The sequence below is a fragment of the Alexandromys fortis genome, unplaced genomic scaffold (genome assembly GCF_014885135.2).
Source record: "Alexandromys fortis isolate MF-2015 unplaced genomic scaffold, M_Fortis_MF-2015_v1.1 scaffold_100_3062768_6864082, whole genome shotgun sequence".
Classification (NCBI taxonomy): Eukaryota; Metazoa; Chordata; class Mammalia; order Rodentia; family Cricetidae; genus Alexandromys; species Alexandromys fortis.
Window position 1 is genome coordinate 993,039 of NW_026067993.1, and position 24,784 is coordinate 1,017,822.

Below are 24,784 nucleotides of genomic sequence, written 5' to 3' on the forward strand. Positions count from 1 at the left end.
TGACATATATATATGTATCATAATTCTTTATTAATTTTTGAGTATTTCATATCATGCACCCCAGTCCTGGGCTTGAACCCAGGGTTGTGCATTCTATGCAAAGGTCCTCCTGACTGAGTTACATCCCTGTCCTTCCAGGAAAGGCTCCCAACTGTCATTTGAGTCACTAGGTGATTCATGTATCTTTCCTTTCTTAGTAAGCATCACCATTCATTAACTAACATTCGCTCTTTCATGTACCTAAGCTGAATCCTTCCTTTCAGTCACTCCCTTTCTCCAAGAATATGTGCTGTCTTTTTTCCTTTTCGATAGCCTGATTATTTCCTCAGCTTCCAAACAGAAATGAGCTCACTGGGATTCCTGTTGTAGAGTTAGTCCCCTGCTGCACAGCACCCTTTCCCTCAAGAAGGGCTGTTTGTACAAGGTGCTGTCTGCCAGGACCAAGGAAGTCTTTGGGAGAGACTTTTTTCCCATTTATTCCCTGATTCTGCAGACAATCTAAGTATAGTAAGTTGTGGGGACCAGCCAGAGTCAGGGTAACTAAAATGCTTGGGGAAAGCACTCTATCAGAAGAACTAGAAAGTGTCATCTCTGAAGCCTAGCAGTCATCCTACGGGACTGACCTCTGGGCTAGCATTCTAGGATAAATGTACATTTTTCATCTTTTCTATTCATCTTTCAGTATTCAGTCCTCAACCATTTTCCCGAGGAGCCCTAACAGAGTGTCATGAACTTCGAAGACTACTAAGAACATGATATAACACTGTAAGTCTTCTCCGGGGAGGACACGTGAATGAGCCAGCTCTATGATTAAGGAAGTACAGGCGAGGGGAAGCAGAAGAGAATCTGATCAAAACACATTGTATGAAACCCTCAAAGATTTAATAAAAAATTAATAGTGAACGGGAGCGCAATGGAATCTTCTTACTTTTTTTCTGATAAAACATACATAGTCAAACATTCAGTAAATATATTTTTAACATAGTATTACACCTAAAATTTATTTGGTTTTCTTGTTTTTGTTTTTGTTTTGGATATGGAATCTTCCTATGCTGCTCAGGCTGGTCTCACATTCATGAGTTCAAGTGACCCTCCTGCTTTATCTCCCCACCCAGTTATTATTACATATATGAGCCTAGCAAACACCACACCCGGACTTACCTTCTTATTTTCTTAATGCCACAATGTAGCAAATCCTTGCACATAGTTTAATATGGGCCCCATCAGAAATGCCTATTTTAGAGTAGACACTGATCTAGATGTTTCTTCTGTCATTACAGTGTTATAGCCTTGCCCAGTCACCCCCTCACCCAAAATGGTTGTGTACCTATAAAAACATGCATTAAATGTTTGCCCCCAAAGCTCTGCCCATCAGAACACCTAGAAGGTGTGGGGAAATATGGGCCCTAGCATTTTTCCATCAGGTTCTGACTCTAGATCTGGAACGGTACCCAAGAATTCTCAGATCTTAACAAATTTGGAAGTACTCTTGATGCTATTGGTCCTCAGACTGTGTTTCGAGAATTAAGCCATGCCTTGGGTCTATGTAGACCTGAGTTCACCATTGTGTTAAGGGTTAAGCCCAGGTGGATCTGTCTTGAGCCACTGAAGTTCATGTTCCCAGTCACTCCACTGGAAGAGAACAGTAAAAACACTCAATGACAACTGAGTAACAACATATAAATAGTTAAGTAAAATAGGTATGTTTTCTAGTGAGTTCTGTGAGACCTCAACACAAGAAAGATTGATTACCTTGGTTTTCAAAAGAAGTCAAACTTCTGCAACAGTTTGGAAAAAACAGAAACCAGAAAAACCTCTGTTATGATTTGTGGCATAAGTGACCCTGGCAAGTCCCAGGTGGGTAGAGATGTGCCAAACAGAGATAGCATTGGTATGGGGAGTTTGTTTAATGTGCATTGAGAAGGTATGGGAGGACAGGGGTGTGTGTGGGAGGGAAGGAGGGAGGGAAGGAGGGAGGGAGGGAGGGAGGGAGGGAGGGAGGGAGAGAGAGAGAGAGAGAGAGAGAGAGAGAGAGGAGAGAGAAGGGAAGGGGGAGAGAGACTGAACGCTGCCTCTTCAGAAGGTGGGAAAGAGAAAGGGAAGAGAGTGGAGACAAGCTTGCCTCTGTCTGGAGTGATTGGGAGTAGGTGGAGCTTGTCTCTTAAAGGGACAGGGTACTGACAGGGAAGGCCAGCAAAATTATAACAACCTCAACCCTGTATAACTTTAAGTAGGAATGGCCAAGTCCCATTCCACAGTATGCTAACATATCAGAAGTAACTCCTGATTTTAAAAAGGATGAATATAATAGAAATTTTATACTTTTTTTTCTTTCATCAATAGTAACTGCCGCTATTGAAATAAAAAAAAAATCATAGTTTTGAAAGTGATCACATCTTAACCACACATATGTTACCATTGAGTAGCAGGCCCACGAGAAGTCCAGCTCTAACCACTTTGTGCTCAAAATTTACATCTCAGGATTGTGTTCTGTAAGTAATAACAGTGACTTCCTCCTCTATCCTGGGAGATAGGCTCAGAAACATTCTGTACTTTTTCTTTTTAAAATTTTTATTCATTTTACATACCGATCACAGTTTCCCCTCCCACCCTCTTCACGGACCAAAATAGTGAGCAAGAGAGCTGGGTTAACTACAGTCAGCTGGCTGTTTGCCTCCAGAGACTAAACTCTTCAGATTACTTCTTACAGCAGCCAGAGAGGTCTAGGAGCTCTCAGAAATCTGGGCTTACCCCCAGAGCTCATGTTTATCAGAAATGTTTCCAGGGTCACTTGAAGCTTAGCTATCTCATCATGAAGGAAAGGTGTGTGCTGGGCACTAGAGCATTTCCGAAGTTCCCATAATTCTCTAAGAGTTTTCCAAGTTTCTCCGGCTGAAACTGCCTCCTGGCTGAGGGAAAGCCCATATTCTTTCTTTTCAAATCGGCTTGCTAGGATGTCAACCTGCTGAGGTTCTGAGACCAAGCAAGGTCACAATCAGCTCTCCTGTGTCTGCTGAAATCCCTGTCTGTTTATCTGTCCTTTTCAACTTCGCCACTGTGACTGCCGGCACACTGAGCACAGTGTCTTAAGTAACTTTGCTGGGGTTACACCAGAGACAGGTGTTAAGGAAACTATTCCCCTGGGGCGATCATTTAGAACTCTCCCTCAGCAAAAGGAGAGGGAGGGGTATAAGGGAAAGGGTTTCTTTTCAGATTAAAGCAGGGACTGCAAACACCTTCCCCCAGGCAATACATTCTCTGCCAGTGTGGGCTGCAGTTTACCCAAACACCAAAGCAAAAAGCAAACAGCTTCTTTTGTAAGGGAAGAGCTGTCAGCTGTCAAGTGATATTTGTGAATTTCTAGAGAAGAAAGAAAGAAAAGAAAACCCTTGCCCTTATTTTATTAAGCAGCCTGTTTGTTCAAGGTTGAAATGCATATGTGTGTTTAAGGTAAAGTCTCTCAGTTGGCACTCTGGAACAAAGTGATGTCTTCCTATTGGCTAGGCCATACAAAGAAGAAAATAGAAAAACAATCTGCTGTCGGGGACATCTAAACTCAGTCTACACTAAGTGTAGAGTGAGCTTCCCCATAAGCAGAATAGGTAATTACACACAGATTCCGTAGGACTCGCTAGAGCATTAATGGTTTGGTAGAATGTTTCCTTGCTCCCATGTTTTAACTGTATGCACAGAGTGAACACACAGAGCTCAGCAGCCGAGGGGATTGCCAGGGCTTCTGCGGGAAAGGTTAAGAAGTGCAGAGGAAAAGGAGAAAATGATGGAGCCATTCCCATGCCCAGGACAAACTCTAGACTCTGCGCACAGTTTTACCACCATGTCTTTGGCACACTGTCCCCATCACAATTTGCCCACACATGGACTAGCTGCTCCGGTCCCCAAAAGGACTTACTTCTCTTCAGCCACAATAGATACCTCAGCCCTGTGAATCCTTCCGATAACGTGACTAAAAGGAAAGGTGTCTGTAAAGAAGGTCTTTCAGCATGGTGTGCAATCAGTGGACACTTCTACAGATGTTTGCATCTTTTCACAGAAGATACTTTAACACCAACATTATCTCCAGTTTGTAAACCTCCTCACAGGTAATGAATAGGCGTAAACGGGCAGCAATAACAGTAACAGAAAAAATCATGGAAACAAGTCCTTTGCATATACAGTTTTATCCAATAATTATGCATTTAAGTATCTATAAGAGAATATCCATATCTAAATATATTTCTAAAAATTTTTACCAATAGAAAAGTTAACGTATGGTAAATCTGAACAATCTATGTTATAAGAATTAAGGTTTTTTTGTGAAGATTAGCAAATAAGTTCTGATAGACATACAAAAGAACATTTTATAAAACTAATTTATTACATTCCAACCAGGGAAGCAGGAGAATATTTTATCTGGAACCTCCAGGGACCACACCTACAGGAATCCCAGAAGAATTTCCAACCAGGCAACTTACAGCCACCACACTCTCCTAAGAACCAGAGAGTAAACAGAAACCAAGGGAGAAAACACCCATCCAACAAAGACAAAAGCAGATATCCCAAGAATTACAATCTTCCCAACCCGATGCCTAGGCACTAGCATACGATCAATAACAGGACAGTATGTCTCCACCTGAGCTGATCAACCCAACATAGTGGGACCTAAGGATTGCAACAGCGCTGAAGCACGAGGAAGAGACCTTAAAATAGCCTTTATGCATATGATAAAGGGCCTTAAAGATTAAAGAAACAAACCCCGTAAAGAAATGAAAACACAAACAGTGGAAGGAAATGAATAAAACTGATCAAGATCTGAAAGCGGAAATAAAATTAATAAGGAAAACTCAACTGAGGGAAATCTGGAAATGAAAAATCTGAACCTGAACTTGAGAGGCAAGCCTCACCAACAGAATACAAGGGAGTGGAAGAGAGACTCTCGGGCATTAAAAACACTACAGAAAAAATGGGTATGTCAGTCAAACAGAATGCTCAATATAAAAAATTCTAGGACAAACATGCAGGACATCTGAGGTAGTTTGAGAAAAAAAAATCTAAGAATAATAGAAATAAAAGAAGAAACACAGGTCAAAGGTACAGAAAACTTTTTTATTGTTTCTATTGGCCTTTATATTGTTTTTCTAATTTCCTCCCTTCTACTTCTCCAATAAAACTATTTTTTTTTTTCAAAAAAAGAATCACAGAAAAAAATTCCCTAACCTAACGAAGGAGATGTCTATCAAGGTACACGAAGCATACAGAACACCAAACAAACTGGACAGGAAAATAAATTCCCCTTGTCAAATAATATTCAAATCACTAAACATATTAAACAAAGAAAGAATTTTAAAATCTGCAAGGGAAAAAGACCAATTAATATATAAAGGCAGAATTATTACAATAGCCTCGAATTCTCAGTGGAGACTCTAAATGCCAGAAGGGCTTGCATAGATGTTCTACAGCCTTTCAGAGACCACAGATGTCAGTCCAGACTAATGACCCAGAAAAACTTTCAATCTCAATAGACGGAGAAAATAAGACATTACATGAGAAAACCAAATTTAAGCAATATCTGTCTACAAATTCAGTCCTCCAGAAGGCATTAGTAGGAAAGACCAAGAGATTTAACTACACCTAAGAAAACACAAAAAATAAATAATCTCAGACCAGCAAATTAAAAGAGGGAACACACACACCAAAAACAAACAACAAAGTTATAGTAATCAACAAACACTGTTCATTGAAACTCACTCTCAACACCAATAGTCTCAATTCCCCAATAAAAATACACAGACTAATGGAACAAATACGAAAACAGGATCCATCAACTGTTGCAATCAAGTAGCACACCTTAACATCACGTATCAGCATCACCTAAGATAAAAGGTTAGAAAAATATGCTTCAAATGAATGGACCTAAGAAGGCAGTCATTTTAGTATCTGACAAAACAGACTCCAAACCAAAACTAATCAGAGAGATGGGGAACAGGACTAAATAATCAAAGGAAAATCTACCAAGATGATATTAAGAATTGCACCAAACAAAAGGGCACCCAAGTTCACAAAAGAAGTGCTAGTACAGTTTAAATCACATATTGTCCTTCAAACACTGATAGTAGGTAACTTCAGTACCCGACTCTTACCAACAAGACAGGTCACCCAGACAAAAGCTAAACAGAAGAATTATGGACATATATATATATACACATATATATGTATATATATATATTATACATTACATACATTATAAACTAAATGGACCTAACAGCTATTTACTGAACATTGCACCCAAACATAAAAGAATGTACCTCCTTGTCATCACTTCCTGGAACTTATTCCAAAATTGAGCACATACTTAGACAGGAACCTACTCTTAAGAGCAGGCTTCATGCCCAGCATGAAGGCAAACAAGAAGTGAATTCAATGGTATCATCGGAGCTACCTTGTCTCATAATGCCATGTCAGGACTTTTCCTTCTTATTTTGTAAAAATTTTATCTTATTATTTTTTATATAAAATTATATACATATATACTTTTCTTTTTTTACCCTACAGGTCCTTTTCACTCATATTATAGCTCCTGTTTAGTGTTTTTATGGTATACCTGTGTGTGTGAAAAAGTGGTTCTCTGTTTCTTGCTGTGTGAGGGTAGTGCACACCTTTAATCCATGTTCTATTATTTATGACATAATCCAAAATTACCTGTTTTTTTTTAACTAAAGAAGAATAGGAGAAAATTGCAATCCTCATGTGTATTATAATTGTGTAGGATATACATACTTTTGAGAGTTATAAAGTATTTTAAAATTTATTATTATCTAATTAGGCAAATTTATTAGTGTTATTCTTAAAGTATTACATATTTACTGTATTGAAAGAGCTTATATACAAAACAGACAAATGATGACAAAAATAACAAGTTTTTGACTCCATGTTTATATGTGAGGAACTCGGAATGAAGCAAATCACCATAATTCTCCTGGGTAAAGACTTGTGTTATTACAAGCAAGGAACTTAGGACTGGGAGGGGTGCACCCATACACTGAGACAATGGGGATCGGGAACTCACCAAGGCCAGCTGGCCTGGGTCTGAAAAAGCCTGGGTCAAAACTGGTCTCGCTGAACATAGCGGACAAGGAGGACTACTGAGACCTCAAGAACAATGGCAACGGGTTTTTGATTCTACTGGACCTAGTGGTTTTGTGGGAGCCTAGGCAGTTTCGTGGATGCTCACCTTACTAGACCTGGATGGAGGTGGGTGGTCCTTGGACTTCCCACAGGGCAGAGAACCCTGATTGCTTTTTGGGCTGACGAGGGAGGGGGGCTTGGTTGGGAGAGGGGGAGGGAAAGGGGAGGCGGCGGTGGGGAAGAGACAGAAATGTTTAATAAATAAATAAATAAATTTAAAAAAAAAAAGACTTGTGTTATTAGACTTTTCTATGCAAATGAGAACAGACATGTTCTACTGGGGCCTCTTCACAGTTCTGAAGAAGCAGCTCCAACACCAGTTTTTCTAATGATACAATCCCATGATGCAATTTAGCAATGAAAGGTAAATCGTGTGGAACTTCATTGTTAGAGGAGGGCTGCTTGTTCTTCCCAGCAGCCTGACTAGCTTAGACCCGAAATAAGCACACAGAAACTGTATTAATTAAATCGCTGCTTGGCCCATTGGCTAACTCTTACATGTTAATTTAACCCATCTCCATTAATCTGTGCATCGCCATGTGGCAGTAGATTACCGGCGAATGTCTATCTCTGGTGGCAGCCCCATGGCTCTCCTAACTCCACCTTCCTCCTCCCATGCTATAGGCTATGCCAGTTTCCTTTATTCATTAACCAATAAAATCAACACATAGATAGATGAACCTTCCTACATCACTTCATCACATACATAAAGTATTCACTGACCATTTTCTAATGCTTTTAACCAAATCTACATACACTGAATTCAATGAGTTTCCTAAAAGGCCAGACAAGGGTGTAGAAGACAAAGGGGAAAGGCATGGAGTAAAAGATGGTGATGCTTTGGGAATGGCTCTGGAGGCCTCATGGGAGCCAAGACTGAAAGAGAAGAGAAGAGAACTAATGATCACTTTTTAGAGTAGGTTCTACCCATTGGCTCCAGGCTTAGCTGTGATAATGCACATCTCCAGAACCTGGGTCAAAGGTGCACAGGAAATGACAAATGAATGCACCCCAGAGCTTTGTGGAGTCAGGAGAGGACAGATGCTAACTCCTGGATCTGACCTAAGTTAGACAAAGCAATTTCTGTGAACAACTTCTAAATAGTTTGCTTCCCCCCAGAGGGTATGTAGTTAATACATAAATAAATCTGAAAATTTAGCAGATGGTGATGGCATGACATTATATATGCCAGAAACTGCTATGACTCTATTCTCAAAAAACTAGAATATCAGTGCGGTTCAAAGTGCATTACATGTGAGTACATTCATGTATGCATGTGTACCTGCAAGCTGGGACAGAGGAAAGGAAGAAATTAAGAGTATTAATAAATTCAGATCAATTCAAGACTGCATATGAATATCGAACTTGTCTTTCTGTTCTGCTTCAAAAACACAGGCACTGTTTACTTTGAAAGCACCATTCTGGTAACCGAAGAGTAACTTAGCAATGCTCAGTGAGAATTGTAGTTTTCCCCCAAACTGATAAGCATCTTATTTAATAAATAGCCCACAATTCTTCTCTTGAGTTCACTGCTTGGGCAGTTGAAAGTCAAACTTCAATACTCAGTGGTCAATATAACAGGAAACAGAAAAACAGAAAGAATTTAGTTCTCTATAGTTGCAAAGCCAATCAGATCCAATTGCTATTTATAGAACTTTCCATACAACAGAAGCAGAGCGTGTAGACATGCACTTCAGTGGCATACTTCCCAACACTAATAGGTCAAAACTGAAGTTCCAAAAGAGGGTGAATATATTTAAAACTAAACAGGAACTGAAAAAGAAACACATTGAGTACATCAGTATTTGTTGGATGCAGCTAAGGCAATGTTTAGTAGGAAATTTATTATTGTAAATGCTAACTTCTCCAAGAGAAAAAGATAATGATCAACTCACAAATATAAACTTCTAAGTGAAGAAGCTAGGATATTAGAGCTTTGATAGAGTGGTGGCTGTAAGAAAAGAAAGGAGAAGCAGCGGAGAAGGAAGAGCAAACAGAGAAAAGAGCAAGAAAATGAGAAAAAGGAGGAGGAAGATGAGAATGAGGAAGAGGAAAGGGGGAATGGTAAAGGAAGAAAAAAATTTTGGGAAAAACAGGAAAAAAGGGAGAGGTGCAAAGTAAAACCAAACACACAGAAGTCAGGAAAGCAAACCAGAGACAAATGAGGTTGGACAAAAGAAAACATTAGGAAAAAGTTAAAGTAAAACGTGAGGTGTTTTGTTGAAAGATAATCAAAATTGGTAAATCTCTGGTACTGAAAGTTTCCAACATAATAAATAAAAATATAATTATCTTTTTGGTATTAAGAGAACACAAAGGAAATATTTCAAACAATTCTGTATGCATGGGTTTAGCAATTATGATTCAATTTATCATGTTCTCAAAAACTACATTTTGTCCAGACTCGCCCAAGATAAAATAATAGCAGCAGTCCAATAAAGACATTCAATTTCTCGCTTCTGAAAAAAACTTATCAGACCTAGATAATTTCATTGGTAAATTCTACCAAATGTGTAAAAGGGAATATTATTCTATAAAGCTTTTCAATGTCAATCAACATCTGTGCTGGGACTAGAACCCTGGTCCTCTGGAAGCGCACCCAGTGCTTTTAATGGCCAAGTTATCTCTCCATCTCTCAACACTGCAGTTTTTAATGCTCAAATTTTGCTTATATATACTCTTTAGTTGAACTTTTCAGTCGGACATCTTCATATTTCAGAGTTTCTTCAAGCTATGCTTTGGTGACATCAGTTTTGCAAATGTGGAATCATGTTGCCCGTTATAATCAATTTTACTCATATTTCAAAGCCTAATTACAAAGCACTCTTCTGTAACATATTGCTTGTCTTTCTCAATCTTAATAAATCAGTACTTTGTCATGTTTCTATAAGAAAACCCACACATCTGAGCAGATTTCATAGACAACTTTATATCCATTTGCTTTTAATGCTAGCTGTTTCATGGTCTTCTTGGTGGGGGAGAACCAATGACTTTCTCATCTGCACCCTAAGAAACATGCCATATGTAGTAGCTAAATAATAAGACTGTTTGGACTTGTATACAGGATGGAAATACTATATATATTTGGGTCATATAAGTAGGGTACTATGATAGGTACTAGGACAGGTGCTATGGCATATTCTACCAAGCACACACATGTACACACACACACACACACACACACACACACACACACAGAGAGAGAGTAGAAGTCTGTTGATGTGTACAGCTGAAGACTTTTTAAGTGTATCTGGGATGAGTCAGTAAGGATTTATAAAAACAGAGAATTTTAGGTAATTACCACAATTTCCTTAAAGAAAACTCTGATTAACGTGAAGTATAGAGGAAAAATGAGTGCAAAATAGTTACTTGGTCAGCATCTGTCACTAAGAGAATGATTAACTGTTACTATTTAATACACATTTTGAACATATTAGAGGCATGCTTACACAGATCCAAAGCAAGGCAAGATAGAGAAATAAAGTAATATATAAAACAATAGAATCAAGAATCATTAAGGCACTTGAAAATGCAGATTAATACATGACTTTTTTGAGATATTTTACTCACCCTCACTCTTAACCCAATAGGACTAATTTTCAGAGGCATAAAACACATTCTAATTTTTAAAAAGATACACAGTATCTACAATTTGATACAATCTAATATAACATCCATACATTAACTTTCTTTGTTAATAATCAGACCAAAACATCATGATTCTATTTCTTGGCTATATGAAAAATCAGAAAAGACTAGAATGAATTTCTCAATTTCTGTCCTTAGCAATCTGACATGTCTTTTCATGCCCATTATAGAGTTGCATTTCTTATACAGTGAGAAAAGAATTGGCTGAGTTCCCAACTTATTAAAATACTATATTGATGGGGAAAGCAATTTATGTGTAGACTTTACAAAGTATTTAGCAATTAACTGATAATGGAAATGTGAAAGACTGCTACTTCACAGTTGAAACAAGCCCCACACAGTAGCACAGCTGTTCTGAAGGACTGGGCATCTCAGGGACAGCCTAATTCCTAATTCACAGAGCACAGCACCGCTACGGCCTCCTGCACAAAGCCACTATTTCGCCATGCCTGCCACTGAGACCTGTTGTAATTTGGCCCTGTGTGTGTAACTGCCAATCATATTTAACTATGTGTGTATAGAGATAAAGATAAGAAGGTATTAGGATAGTGCTAGTATAGAAGTTGACAATTCATATTAAATTAGAATTTATGACAATTGTAAAATCTTTTGAATTGAAAACAGGGTATCTACAGAAAGGTAAGCTTGTTTATTTGTTGAAATTCATTTTTCTCTCCTTCCATGGACACATCAATACAGCTGTCTCAAGGGCTTTCTTATTATTTTGTCCTCTCTGCCTTCCTTCTGAACCCCTACTCTGCACTCTTGAGAACTACAATGACAAAAATGTGGTCCCTTATCCCCGAAAAGACATAAACATAAACAGGTATAGTATTGTGTAACACAGAACATACCAAATGTTAGCATCACGGTTGCTTCAGAGGGATGGTATTTAATTCCAGGGGAGGGAGATAGCGACACAGAAAGGAATCCAAGAGAAGGTAAGGAGGGCAGTGAGGAGCAGGTAAGCACTGGACAGAGGGAGGGAAAACGTGGAAATGGTGTTTTGGAAGAGAATGTTTTCAACAGGAAAATGAAACAACAGGCTAGCCCAGAACGTTAGGAAACGAACTATGTCAGGGTGTAAATTAGAATGATCATAGAGACTGGAAATTTAAAAGCTTGCAATTTTAAACTTCCTAACTTTTGGTATTCCCATGTGGCCAAGAGTCAGACTAGAAAAATCTTTTCAGTACAAGAACACACAACTTCTTTAAGACAGGCAAACCTCTGCTGGGAATGATCTGGGTTTTTTTTTTTTCTCATTAGTATAGGTATTAGTATTTTGATCTGTATCAAAACTAAAAGGAATGTTCCTGACCTAGCCAGAGATGGAAGTCACTGGTATGGTTTGGCCATTAGCTAGCTAGGTCGCAGATCTAGCATCCTAACATTAGGAGTGACACAGTGGCAAAGCCCAGACAATACAGCTTATTTTTATCACCTTTGTTCATTTCCTGAGTGCATGCACAGAGTTACTTCTTCCTTCAACATTATAGTGAAGCCAAGTGAGAAGAGTGGTTCCCACAGTGCCTGGATTTGGGCAGAATCAGTTCCAGTTTCTGCTTCTCTAGGAGTCTGAAAACCCTGGTGACCTCATCCTCTCTAATTTGGGTTTAACATGTAGAACAACTCAGAAAACGACCAAACAAATGAAAAGAAAAACCAGCTGATCATTCCCCAGTTGACTTGGTTTGCTCTCTTCCCAATGTTCTGATCTGTTCAGAACCATCTCCTTTTGATTTGCTGATAGCCTGGCCCCCACACTGAAGAGGAAGCTCAGGGTACTCACCCACATGGGGTCAGTGAGGTCTGAGTCTTGCATACGAATACAATCCATGCTAATCTCAATCTTGTTTGTTGCGCCATTTTCTGATGGTTCTTCCACAAAGTTCAAGTCGATGGGCTGTACTGAACATATGGGCCTAGCACAAAGAGGGAAGAAGGTGTGCATCACAAATTGGGAGAAGCTACAAGGTATTTGACTACTTAACTATTAATATTGAATATGCACTGTCTCCATGTTGGCTTGTCCTTGCTTAGAAATCAAAAGCCCCAGGTTTGCATCTGGACACAACCATTTCCCATATGAAGAATCAGAGGAAAGGCAAACTAAATCCTACTTGCCAAGTTGGAGGCACGATCTCTGCTGACTGACATGCAGGCCAACATGGATAGATTAGTGACCGAGCTATGTGTAGATCCTGGGATATCAGCAGTGTGTGGGAAGCACTCTGGTGTCCCCTTTCATTTTCATAGTAACTTTACTAAAACCTGGTATCAATCAAAACAGTAATAACCATTTTTCACAGAGGGTTTAAATGACCACTGCAATGGAGTGTTTCACCGTTGAGGATATGTCTTCAAGAAAAAAGAACAGGGTTTGAGTGCCAGACACCGACACCGGGGAAGATGTCTTGGATTGTTCTGGGGAAAACATTTAGAATGTCCGCAGTGAGCTACTTTAAGACAATGATCTTCTTTTGGTATTGGAAACTAGAGAAAGAAAACGAATTTATTTCCAAAGCAGATATATTATCAAAGGCCTTAAGTTTATAAAAGTATAACTTTTACTAACTGGTTTTTCAAAAAATATTCTGTAGTAAATGATATTTCAGACATTTGTGTTCACTTATTCTTAAAGATTTCAGGCACACTTCTTGATTAGATGATACTTACTGTTCCAGAAAATCCCAAATATGCTGGAACACTTCCGGGCTGAACAACTCACTTGTTTGGGAGCTCTGTGACATGGCGGATCGGTAATAACTTTCTTTCCAAGAGAAATGAGCTGGGGTTTCTACGAAACTTAAAAGGACAAAGAAAATGAAGCTAAGATTATAGTTTCCGAATTCACGACACTGGCTAATGAAATCAAACTCGAAACGATCTGGAAAACACCAATGAGTCTCAACAGTCAGACAGGCGAGTGTAGCCCCGTTCCTACATTGCACAATTGGTGCTTCATTCGAAAGCAGCATGGACTACGTTCTGCATGAAATCAAGGCAGGACTTCCAATGCGAGACAATCAAGTCTCCTTTATCACATTCATCTCTCTTAATTAATAGCATTGTTACTGTATGCTATACTTACACTTCCCAACAGAGTGTAGATTTCAAAAAGAAAACAAACACCCCTTCATTAAATCTGTCGGCAAGTCTGGCCTATCATTACGCCTATTTTATAAGAGCCTCAAATGGTTATCTGCCCTTTCTGCCTCCAGCAAGCAAGAGGTAGAATTGAAAAACAGAAGTGATTTCAGAGAACTTAAATTTCGCCCTCAGATTAATAACTTCTCTTGTAGCTACAATTTTAGCATCACACTCTCGGACAATAAGTATAAGCTCTTGGACCTAAGGCTTTATTTTTTTTTTTTAATCGCTAGTTGTTTACCAGGGTGTGTGCGGAGGTGTTGCTTAATTGGAGTTAGAATTCACAGGTTAACAAACACTAGGATACTGGGACAATTAATGCCACTTCAATTTGTTCGTTTTGCTGCTAGGTCCTCAAGTACGCCTTTTTTTTTTAATTCAACTCTGATCCCTGTTTATCTAGAGTGAAACTCCAGCTTCCACAGTTGATATATTCTCCACGTCTGAATATTATCTGCCTAGATAATCTGGGTAGTGATTTGCTATAATGATCAGTAGGCTAATTTTACCTCAGAATGAAATCAGTTAGCTCTTAAATCATTGCTCTTCATATAAAAATTAATTAAATTAATAGTGTACAAGGACAGTAAATCCTCTTCCCTTTCAAACGTTTATTCTATATTCGCTTTACATAGGAGAGTACAGTACTGCAGTTATTAATAAGTGATACTAACCTATCTCATCAGTACATTGGTCAGGTTACATATATAAAATAATGAATAAAATATGCCTTGTTCACCAAGAAGCATCTGAGTATTGAAAATAAAAAAAGTGAGTATGACTGTCTCATTCCTCTGGGAGGTCATGGTGGAGGCAAGAGCAAAACAAATCCATAATAAACTTGTTGAGTATAAACATCTCTATTAAATCATCATATATAATTTCTGCAAGACCAAAGGAAGAGCCAAGTGGCTGAGAGAGAATAAGCCAGCATAGTAAGTGCTAATGTGCAGAGTAGGTAGAAGAGCAAGGAGGCCAATCAGGTGTCTGTCTCTTCCACTTGGGGCTACAGTCAAAGATGAAGTGCTAAGATGGACAATAACGTGGTGCATGCAAAACAGTTTGATGTAACTCCGTGTTAAGGCTGTGTAAAATGCTGGACACAGAATGTGGAGCTATGCAGTTAATGAGGATATGAAATTTACATGCTGTGCCTAAACAAGGGCGGGCACTAAAACTTACAATGAAAGGCCCTTTGCTAAGCTATTCTTTCAAGATTTCTTTTTCATTTTAAACATGTGTACATTCCTGTGTCTTTGTGGATATATGTGAATGAGTGCAGGTATCAGTGGATCCAGAAAAGGGAATTGGATCTCTTAGAGAGGGAGTTATAGGTGGTTGTGAGCTACCAGGCGTGGTTACTGAGAACCAAACCCTTCAAGGTCCTTACACACTCTTGTCCACTGAGCTGCTTCAGCAGTACCTTTTTAGCTATTTTAAATGGACTTCTTGTCTCAAAATAATTATAAAACCATAAATGATTATGATAAATACTATATAGAGATCTTAAGTATCCTTTATGCAGTTTTGCCTAATGGAAATAACTTACAAAAAACCCATCATCTACTGACATAGCCAGGACACGACTTTAATGAGATTCACAAATCTGTACCAGAAATGCTTAGTGTCACTTACATTTGTGTGTGTTGTATGTATGTGTGTGGTGTGTATATGTGGTGTATGTACTCAAGTTTACATGTTTATCACTGTTTAGGGCAATATACACTATATCCACAAGACTAAAGGATTTGATCCATGCAATGGATGCAATCAGAATATATATCTGTCTGGATATTGCATGGAGGAAGGACTTAAAGTGATTGTTTAGAAAATTGTCATTGACAACCTAGGTAAGAAAACAGGAAGAGGACAAAATATTTATACAATTCAAACTCTAAAATGAACATAAATGGTCACAGGAATAGTCATATATATGTGAGACTGGATAGGTCAGGAGACAGATATGAGGGGGAAAAATATATCCCATACATATATCCCAGGAGCAATTTCTTCCAATGGTCAGTGTGTGCTTCATTGCTGTTAAACACCCTTGAAGTTGTAGTTAGGGTCCTCCAATTACATCAGAAACAAAGATACAAAGGAAACTTCCCAAACTGCCACACATGGACACTAATAAAGGATCTAAATTAACATAAACCACTCATTTGGAATGTACTTTGACTGCCTGTCTCCAACCATGCTCCTGTGGGCTCTTAAAAAGAACCTGGATATGAATATCCTAAAATGTGGCTGTAGGCGTGGCTCGGTGCTCTCCCAGAGGACTTGAGTTTGGTGCCCAACACCTCTGTCTGGTGGCTCACGACTACCTATAACTCTAGTTCCAGTGGATTTAATTCCCTCTTCTGGGATCTTTGGGCACCTGCACACAGACAAAATAGATGAACGGACAGACACCACACGCACACACACACACACACAGACCTTTTTTTTTTTTTAAAAGGCAACATCTAGAACTTAAAAGAAGATCCAGTTCTCTAGTCCTCCGTAATCTGAGATGGGGAAGAGGGATACTTTTTATCAGTAGTATATCACCTATCTCCTACATATTCATTCATAACATTCCTTTAAATTATGTAATGCAGAACCCAATGGGCAGGTACCAGCATCTTCTGACATACTCCTCCCTTCTGCTCAGTGGCTACAGTCTGTTTCTAGAGCATGCTGTCCTGTGCTTCACTTTGATAAATAAACTTCCTCTAAAACTGGGTGGATTTTTTTTCCCTTTCTAAGAATCTAAAAATCTAGAAATGCATACCCGGTAAAATATTGACCTCCAAATGGAGAGGAGGAAACCACAGGGGAAGGCAGGCGCAGGGGTGGTGAGGGGAGAGAAAAGAGTTCAAGGCTATGTAGGATGCATTCATGCATCTCCTTTGCAAGCAGAGTTAGTTTCTGGTTCAGTGTCTCAGCTTGCAAACATCACAGGGTGGGGGGGTTGGAGAGGTCACCCGGGGCCATAGGGCATGAAGGGTGAAGTCAGTAAGCACCGCCTATCTTTTAATTCCTTGCCTATGGGTGAATCTCAGTATCAATTACTCATGCAACAATGGGTCCCTTCAAAGGTCTCTGTCAAAGCAGTCACGCCCGAACACTGAAGTCTGAAATCTGAAGATGTATTTTTTTACAACTTTTTTTTTTTTTAAGAACCATCCTTCACTCTTATACTAATTCAGGAAGAACACTTTGTGTGTGTGTGTAGGAGTTACTGGAAAAATGGGAAACACATATATCAACAGTTGGCATCTTCTTTTGCTTTCTCATTGCCCCATCAAGCATAACTTCTGCTCGATTTTGTTCATTTACTACATGGAAAGGCTGAATTAAAACACCAAACCAGAGAACAATCAGGCCAGTTCTGTTGTGCTCTAACTTGGCTCTTGCCACACCATTTTTAAAAATACATTAGGACATGTGATGCTAAAACTTTCACACCTAAACCAACCTATGGCTTCTTAGCAGTGCCCGTGCTTATCATCTGTCCAAGAGCATAACTATGGGAAATTAATTTTAATAATAACGTCTCCCTGTTTCCCTTCAGAACATATATAGATACAAATGTATAAACCTAGAAATTCACTTGATTCTACTCAAGTGTGCCTTAAGTTAAGTAACAGAAAAAGTAATAGTAAGCAAGGCAAGCTGGGGAAGCTTCTGGTTGCTGCTAGATTTTCTGCTTCAAAGAGCCCTTGATCAGATCTCAGTCCCCACAACAGAAAGGAAAACAACTCTTCTAGAAGCCTCTCCAGCAGCTAGGCTCACACTGGAATTCACATGGGCTCTGGGGATGTGTTCATGCCGGAGTCCCAGCCATGAAGGAGGAGCAAGCAGCCCTTCTAAGAACCTCCTCCCCAGCAGCTAGGCTCACACTGGAACTCACATGGGCTGCGGGGATGTGCTCATGTTCATGCCTGAGTCTCAGCTATGAAGGATGGTTAGCATACCAAGTGCATCCTGTCTCATTAACATCACAGCACAGCTGAGGTCCCAATAGCAGGAACTGCCTCAAGATCCACTGTTGTTGCTGCAGTGTTGGCTGCAGAGAACAGGAGGTTCACTTCCCTGGGACTTTCCAAGCAATGGTTAATCACAGCTATTACCTTAACGCATTATTATGAAATACATTGAAAAGAAAGTTACATTAAAATACAAAGGTGATTGATAGATACTGACAACTCATCTCCTCTTAATCGTTTTGCTATCTAGCGTCCATCCATCTGAAAGCCAGTTTACAAAGAAATATGGTAGACTGGCTTAGGTAAAAATAGAATAATCAGTGAATTCAGCACCATCCCTCTGAAATAATGCACATAATATACTTGGTGATATGTTTCATATGCAAGGGCCTCAGCCATCTACAAAGATTCTAGCTTGTGGGAAACCAAGCAGAGGGGTTATCTAATAAAAAGAGCATGTTGCTTTTTTGAAAGTTTTTTTTCATATACTATTAATAGAGTGTTTTTAAGTTTTTCTTAATTTTTACCCATTCTCATAACACTTTGCGCACAAATTTCTAATTTCCTACTGGTCTGTGTCCATCTTAGCAGCAGAAAAGCCAACACGGGTCGGTCCTTTCAGTTTGTGCTCTGCCGCTCTGAGGACAGGCAGCAAAGCTTTGCTATGGATTAAGGCAAGATCTCCAATTGGGGCCTGCTTTTCCAGTTATGCAGAGGCCCTCTAGCCTCAGAGAGGAGAAGCAGGTTATTCAAGTTCACTTGGGCAATAAATGATAAAGCTGAGACTTAAATACAAGATTGTGTTGCTTCAAAGTCATGCCTTATTAAATTGCAGGTATAATATCTACTTTTCATTCCCCATAAAACTTTGGAAGCATGGCATTTTAATATTTAGGAGATTTTTTTTACGTTAAAAAATCTGCTGAATCTATTTTGTCACAATAGGTATCCTTTGCCAATAGGATGGCCATGAGGTGACATTAAAAACTATGATCATAAGTGAATTACGCCCCTATAACTGCCATCTAAGATCCTGTGCGGCTCTGGTAGAATAGATAGGCCTATCCCATCCTTTCTTACTTGCGAAATAAGTGTGTTTAGTAGGCACAGAGGAGTCTGAGCTGGAGCTGGCCTACAAAGAAAAGAACAACCCAAGCCTTTCAGAAAAATGGACCTAGAGATAAAAACTCTGCTGGGCCTGGAGTGGGTGGGAATTCCACCACCTGCCAAATCAGAATCCTTTCTCTTTTGAAACAGTTGGGGGAAAGGTTTTAACTCCATTTTCATCCTGTACTTAAGCAAACCAAAGGCAACTGTCTCTTTAAGAGAGGACAGGGAGAATCTTGAGTTCAGGTCCCCTTCTGCCAACACAGAACCAATTAGATGTGTATTTTCTGGCCTTGTTTCATCTTCAACATAAAACTGGACCACTACATCAGGAAACAGAAATCAGTAGCCTTTCTCTCCCCAGTTTGGTGAAACTGTAAATATGTCCACATTCTTTGTATCAATTTGCTTCCTGAATTCTCTGAAATACAGGGAAGTCATGGCTAGGAACTTGTAACAGCACCGGCAGGGGTGACTCACAAAGGTATTGAGAGAGGCTCTGATGTAGTTCAGCCTTGAGCAATCGCAAAGCCTTGGGATCAATCCTCAGCATCAGCTCAGGGGAGCAAGGGTGGTGGGGAAGGGAGTCTACACATGGAGTGTGAAAATACAACCAACAACTTCCCTAGTGCTCAAGAGACCTTGATCACTCCATTACTCAGGGAGTCTCTCCAGCTCTCAGATAAAAGTAGACCCAAACTCTGAGGTTGACTTCTCGTTCTAATATCTACCTGCTGGTTGATAGTTTCTTACTAACTTCTCTAGGCCTCTGAAGCATTTTAGACCACATAATTCCTTTTACATTTTTACCTCAGAAACCCTTAAAATCTTCGAGTTCCAGTACTATGATCATAATAATTAGCATCATTAGGAATACAAATATTAACTATTAATAGCTAGCTTTAAGGAGGCCAAAGAACATCTTGACGCCTTTTGGCACATGTCTTCTTTCTCATAACCACCACCCTCTAAAGGCCCCATATGACTAGATTTACCCTTAGGACTGGGTAAAGCAAACCTCCTCACCATGACTTAGTAACTTTAAGTCAGGCCCATTAGCATATTTGCTTCCTTCGATGGCAGTTTTTCCTCTACCATCTTGTTGAAAACAATCAGTGTGTTTCTTGTCTTTCCATTTGTGGAAGTTACTTTTGATTGATACTTGACTGGCTTAACAAACACATAGGGGATTAGTGGAAGACCTCTCCAAGGATAGCTGGGACAGTATGCCCACAGGCAGTTTTCAAAAGGGCTCTGATCAATTCAATGGGTTAATGTTTTATATATTTATAATATAATTGCTTCATTGAAAGTTAATGAAAACTATGAGGTGGGCATAGTTGAAGGAAATACGTTACCTTGATGTGTTCCTGGAGTAACATTTTGCTCTGGTCCTTTCTATAGTCTTTTTAAATTCTGTGTCTGTGTGTGTGCATATGTGTTACACATGTGTTCATATGTGTACACATGTGTGTGAAGTGGTGTCTACATGTGTACACATATGTGTTGAGGCCCAAAGCTGATGCTGGCAGTCTTCCCCAATAGTTCTTCACATTATGCTTTAAGGCAGGCTCTCTCTATGAACCTGGAACACATAGATAGTCTAGCCAGATTTGCCCCATCCCCGCTAACCAAGTGCTGGATCACAGGCAGGTTGCTACTTTCAGTTGGCACGTGAGCTCTGGGGCTCTATTAGTCCTCATGCCTACTACTGGTACAAGCAAGCATATTGTCTCCTGAGCCATCTCCTCAGTCCTATTTGTTATTTCTAGTCCCTGTCCACCAAGAGTAAACAATACCCCATCTTACATGTTCTGATTACCAGTATACAATGCCAAGTAGCTGTGGAGAAAATGGAAACTCCATGCTATCCAATAGAATTCTGATTCAAAAGATGGATACTCTGAGTCTTGGAGCCAAAACAAATCTTTCATCTCTTGTCCACGCCAGATTTTTGTCACAACATCAAGAGGAGTAGTTAACACATCTTCTACTCTGATGCAAATCCACTCATCAGCTTTACTCTTAGGAAGAACTGCATCTGGAGCACATCCTAGGCCTCAATTGATCTCAATTTACCCTACTTTATGGAGCATCACAATCAAAGGGCTTCTCCCAACAAAACACTGAAGTGATTAATATTAGAACGAATCTCCTATATGCCCATTTCTCTACTATTCAGTCATTTGCATAATTAGTAGCTTCCTTTCAGAAGACTCCCCTTTCCCACCACAATCTTCCTTAAGACTCTGTGTCTATGTACCCTGAAAGCCAACTCACAACCTGAATTATGAGAAAGCACCTCCAACTTTCACATCTTAATTTCATTTTCTGTCATAGCCAATTCTACTTTGAAGGCAATGACGCTATCTCTGTCTATAGCTCCCTTCTCTTACTACCCTGTTCCATTATAGCTTCTTTCTGGTTTCTTTCCACTTATTGCTATTTTCTCCCAAACTATGAGCCTACATGATGCTCAGTCTTCCCCAGCTCAGAGCCTGCACTCATTAACTTAGCCCCCCTTTGCCCTCATTCCCTTCGGGGATCATTCTATTTCACTGCCACTAAATCAATGTGGAGCCTTTGTTCCTTCGTGCTTAGACTCCTATCTTGCCATGTGGGAGAAGTTTTAATAGTATCTGGAGTTTGGCTTCCGGAGACAAGAAACGCCTTTTAGGCTCTGTTCTTCCTGCTTGTGCTTTTCAGCATAGTGGGAACGCAAGTACTTGTCAAAGAAAACATTTGAGCACTGGACTAAAAGCCGTGGCACCAGTAGCTAGAGCCAAAACAGCAGCTAGCATCCCAGTGCTCCTGTTAGGGAGGTGCCCTGCAAAGCACCCAGCAAGCCTTGTTCAGTTTCACAATGCCCTTTGATGCAGACACCAACATTCTCAAATCTTACAGATAAGACTGTGCTCAAGGCCATGTGTGGATTCAGAGAATGGGGACGATGATGTTTATAAGGCCATGGCTTCAGAGTCACTAGATCACCATTCTCAAGGCTAATCAAAGCCCCAGTTTCCTTAACTGTACCAACCAAGACAAAATGAGGTCTCTAGGCACAAGGAAGACCTCAAACCTAAGCTAAGAGGCTACTGACTCCTCTAGTAGGAGGAAGGAATCTTCACTCTGTAAAGGTAAGGAGAATCATGGGAGTATTTTGGGGGAATGCCAGTACTGGTGTTTTGATCCCGATTATGTGGTATGAACCTGATCTGATGTACAGGCCCGTCATGCAGGTTGAAGAAAAAGGCCCCAAGTTCAAGGGCATCCAGAGCTATTAAACATCACCTTATCTGGAAATAAAAAGCAGAAAATGGACTAGGGCTATATCATCAATATAGCTCAATGCTGCAATGTCTTGTACCAATAGATAGACAGAGAGGTAATGTGTGGCATAAGACTTAGAAATCTGCATCTTAAAGACAGAGTGTATAAAAACTCACACCTTGAGGATTCAGTTAGATTTCAGTCTGTCTAGAGTTCAGAACACTTTTATAAAAATTAAATTTTCCCTAAATATCATTCTCAGGTCGGCAATGAGTCACAGACATGTCCCTCTGGACAGCACATTACAAGTGTTTCTGGAAGCAGTAGGGATCGAACCCTGAGCCTTGAGCATGCTAAGGAATCTGTACCACTCCCCTATACCCCAGCCCTCAGACACCATTTCATTACTAAACAAAATCACGGAGGGCAATGGTTACAATGTAGAACACAAGTAACCTGCTAAGCATTTTCTAAATACTTTTGGCTCTAAACTCATTTGATCCTTTCAACACCCAATGATAACATTTTGCTAGTCGAATCTTCTCTTCAAAGGTGAGGAAATGAGGGTATGTACAGCAATCAGCTTCCACAAAAGGAGGCCACGTGGATCGAGATTGGAAACCTAGTGAGATGGCAGCACTGCCCGTGTCCCTAGGTCTCACACTATGCTGCATCTGCCAGTCATGGACCACATAGAGCTCTGGACACAGGTTAGAGCTGTGCCTACTGTACAGCCCTGATGGCAGCTTTCAGTGCCTAGGATCTTGGGCAAGTTCTTTGCCATCTGGGGTTCACGTTCATCCTCAGTGAAAGGAGGTGGGTGACTAGATAAATTCTAAGATGCCCTGTTCCAAACACTCTAGCATTCATCTTTACTGTGTTGGACAGAAACACACACCACACACACACACACACACACACACACACACACACACACACACACACACACACAAAACCCACTGCCTTGCTATTGTTGCCACTACTTCTACCTGTCAGTTAAAATGCTCCTCTCTGACTCATTTCCCTTGTCAAGCAAATGTCCCATGGACCAGCAGCCTAGAGAGAGGGTTGCTCTGTCTTCATAAAGTTCACTTGTTCTGACACCTGTCAGCTGAATTTAATCTGACTCTCTGTAGGGCTTTCACCTGAGTCTATGGGAGCCTCACCCTTCTCCCTGGAGCTCAGCAGCCTCTGGCCACTCCTTTCTGAGCTTAGGCCCCAGTGAACCCTGCCACCAATTCATCCCCAGCCCCCTCCCCTGCCTGTCCTTCTTGCCTACTGCTTTTTTTTGCCATGGTCCTACTCTAGGCTTAACCTCTCCGGCTTCTCTTAGACCTAATTTCTCAAACCTGGCAATGCCTTAGAATACTTGGGATGTTTAAAATGCAAATGGCTGAACGTAACCCCTATCCAAATAAGTCAACAGTTAGAAGAGTACAACCTTGGGATAAGGTATTTATTCAGAACTTTGGGGTTCCGCAAGAAGGGCTAAGGTGTGGGATGGCTGAAAAACATCATCGTCCGACTCTCCTGATTTCCATACCCTGGGAATCAGAAGACAATCACCCTGGCAGGTGGACCAACCTCACTCTAGAGGAGGGAAGTCTGGGCATGTGAAGTAATCAAGTAGGGGCTTCTCTGAAGCAGCTTTAAGAAACAAAGTCGTAATTGATATATAAGGTCCAGCGCAGTACTATCCTGTCCCATCCTTAGCCTTCTTCACCACCCGCCCCCCAGCCTCAGGCTGTTTACTGTGTAGTGCCCCGAGTTCATCTCTGACCCTGGAGAACAGAGACACTACCCTACTACACTAGCTGATGAGGTGACCATGAGGGTCCCTGTCCCTCTTTAGGCTGCATTTAGCTGGCTACTGGATTACTAAAGAATTGCTGCCCCCCCCCCCCCCGTTCCATTATTCTGATACTTTAAGGCCTGCAGCTCATCGCCCTTCACGATTACAAAAGCAGCCCCAGTTCTTTCTGATTCAGCTGACAACAGGGGATTCCGCCAGTAAAGCAATTCATGGCACCTGCTGAAGAACGCCTGGTACCAGCACCGTGGCCTGCACAAGGCCCACTTCCTCGCTACACCCAGAGCTCTCGCCGCAATTTTGGGAACAAAATCCGAATGACCACATAAAACCTCCCAGGGTGTAGCCATGACAATTCCTTCTGAGGGTAGCTCCTCTTGCAGCTAGGGGATTCTCACCTCCTCAGAAGTCTTTACAAACGCGGCTCAAGGAGCCTAGGTTGTAGACTCCGCGCTCTCCCTTCAGCCGCCTGCTGATGCATTCTGGGAAATTACTGTGCACCCCAGCTGCAGGGATTCTTTCTGTGTGTTTGCGTGCCTCGCTAAGAGGGACAAACCCGGACGTCTACAAGTAGAGACTGCCTCTCCCCTCCCTGGTGGGAATCCTTGGCTTTGAGAGACATTGCCACAGGGGCTGGAAG

At 40.5% G+C, this 24,784-nt stretch overlaps 1 protein-coding gene across 5 annotated transcripts in view; it reads right to left on the minus strand.

Moving 5' to 3' along the window:
- Positions 1-24,784, minus strand: part of Tp63 (tumor protein p63) — a 200,967-nt gene that overhangs the window by 113,089 nt on the left and 63,094 nt on the right. For all 5 annotated transcript variants that reach the window (XM_050160016.1, XM_050160015.1, XM_050160017.1 and 2 more), the window contains exons 2-3: positions 13,510-13,638; positions 12,623-12,755 (exon numbers count right to left, since the gene is read on the minus strand). In XM_050160016.1, the coding sequence (XP_050015973.1) occupies positions 12,623-12,755; positions 13,510-13,638 (262 nt within the window). The remainder of the gene's footprint in view (positions 1-12,622; positions 12,756-13,509; positions 13,639-24,784) is intronic.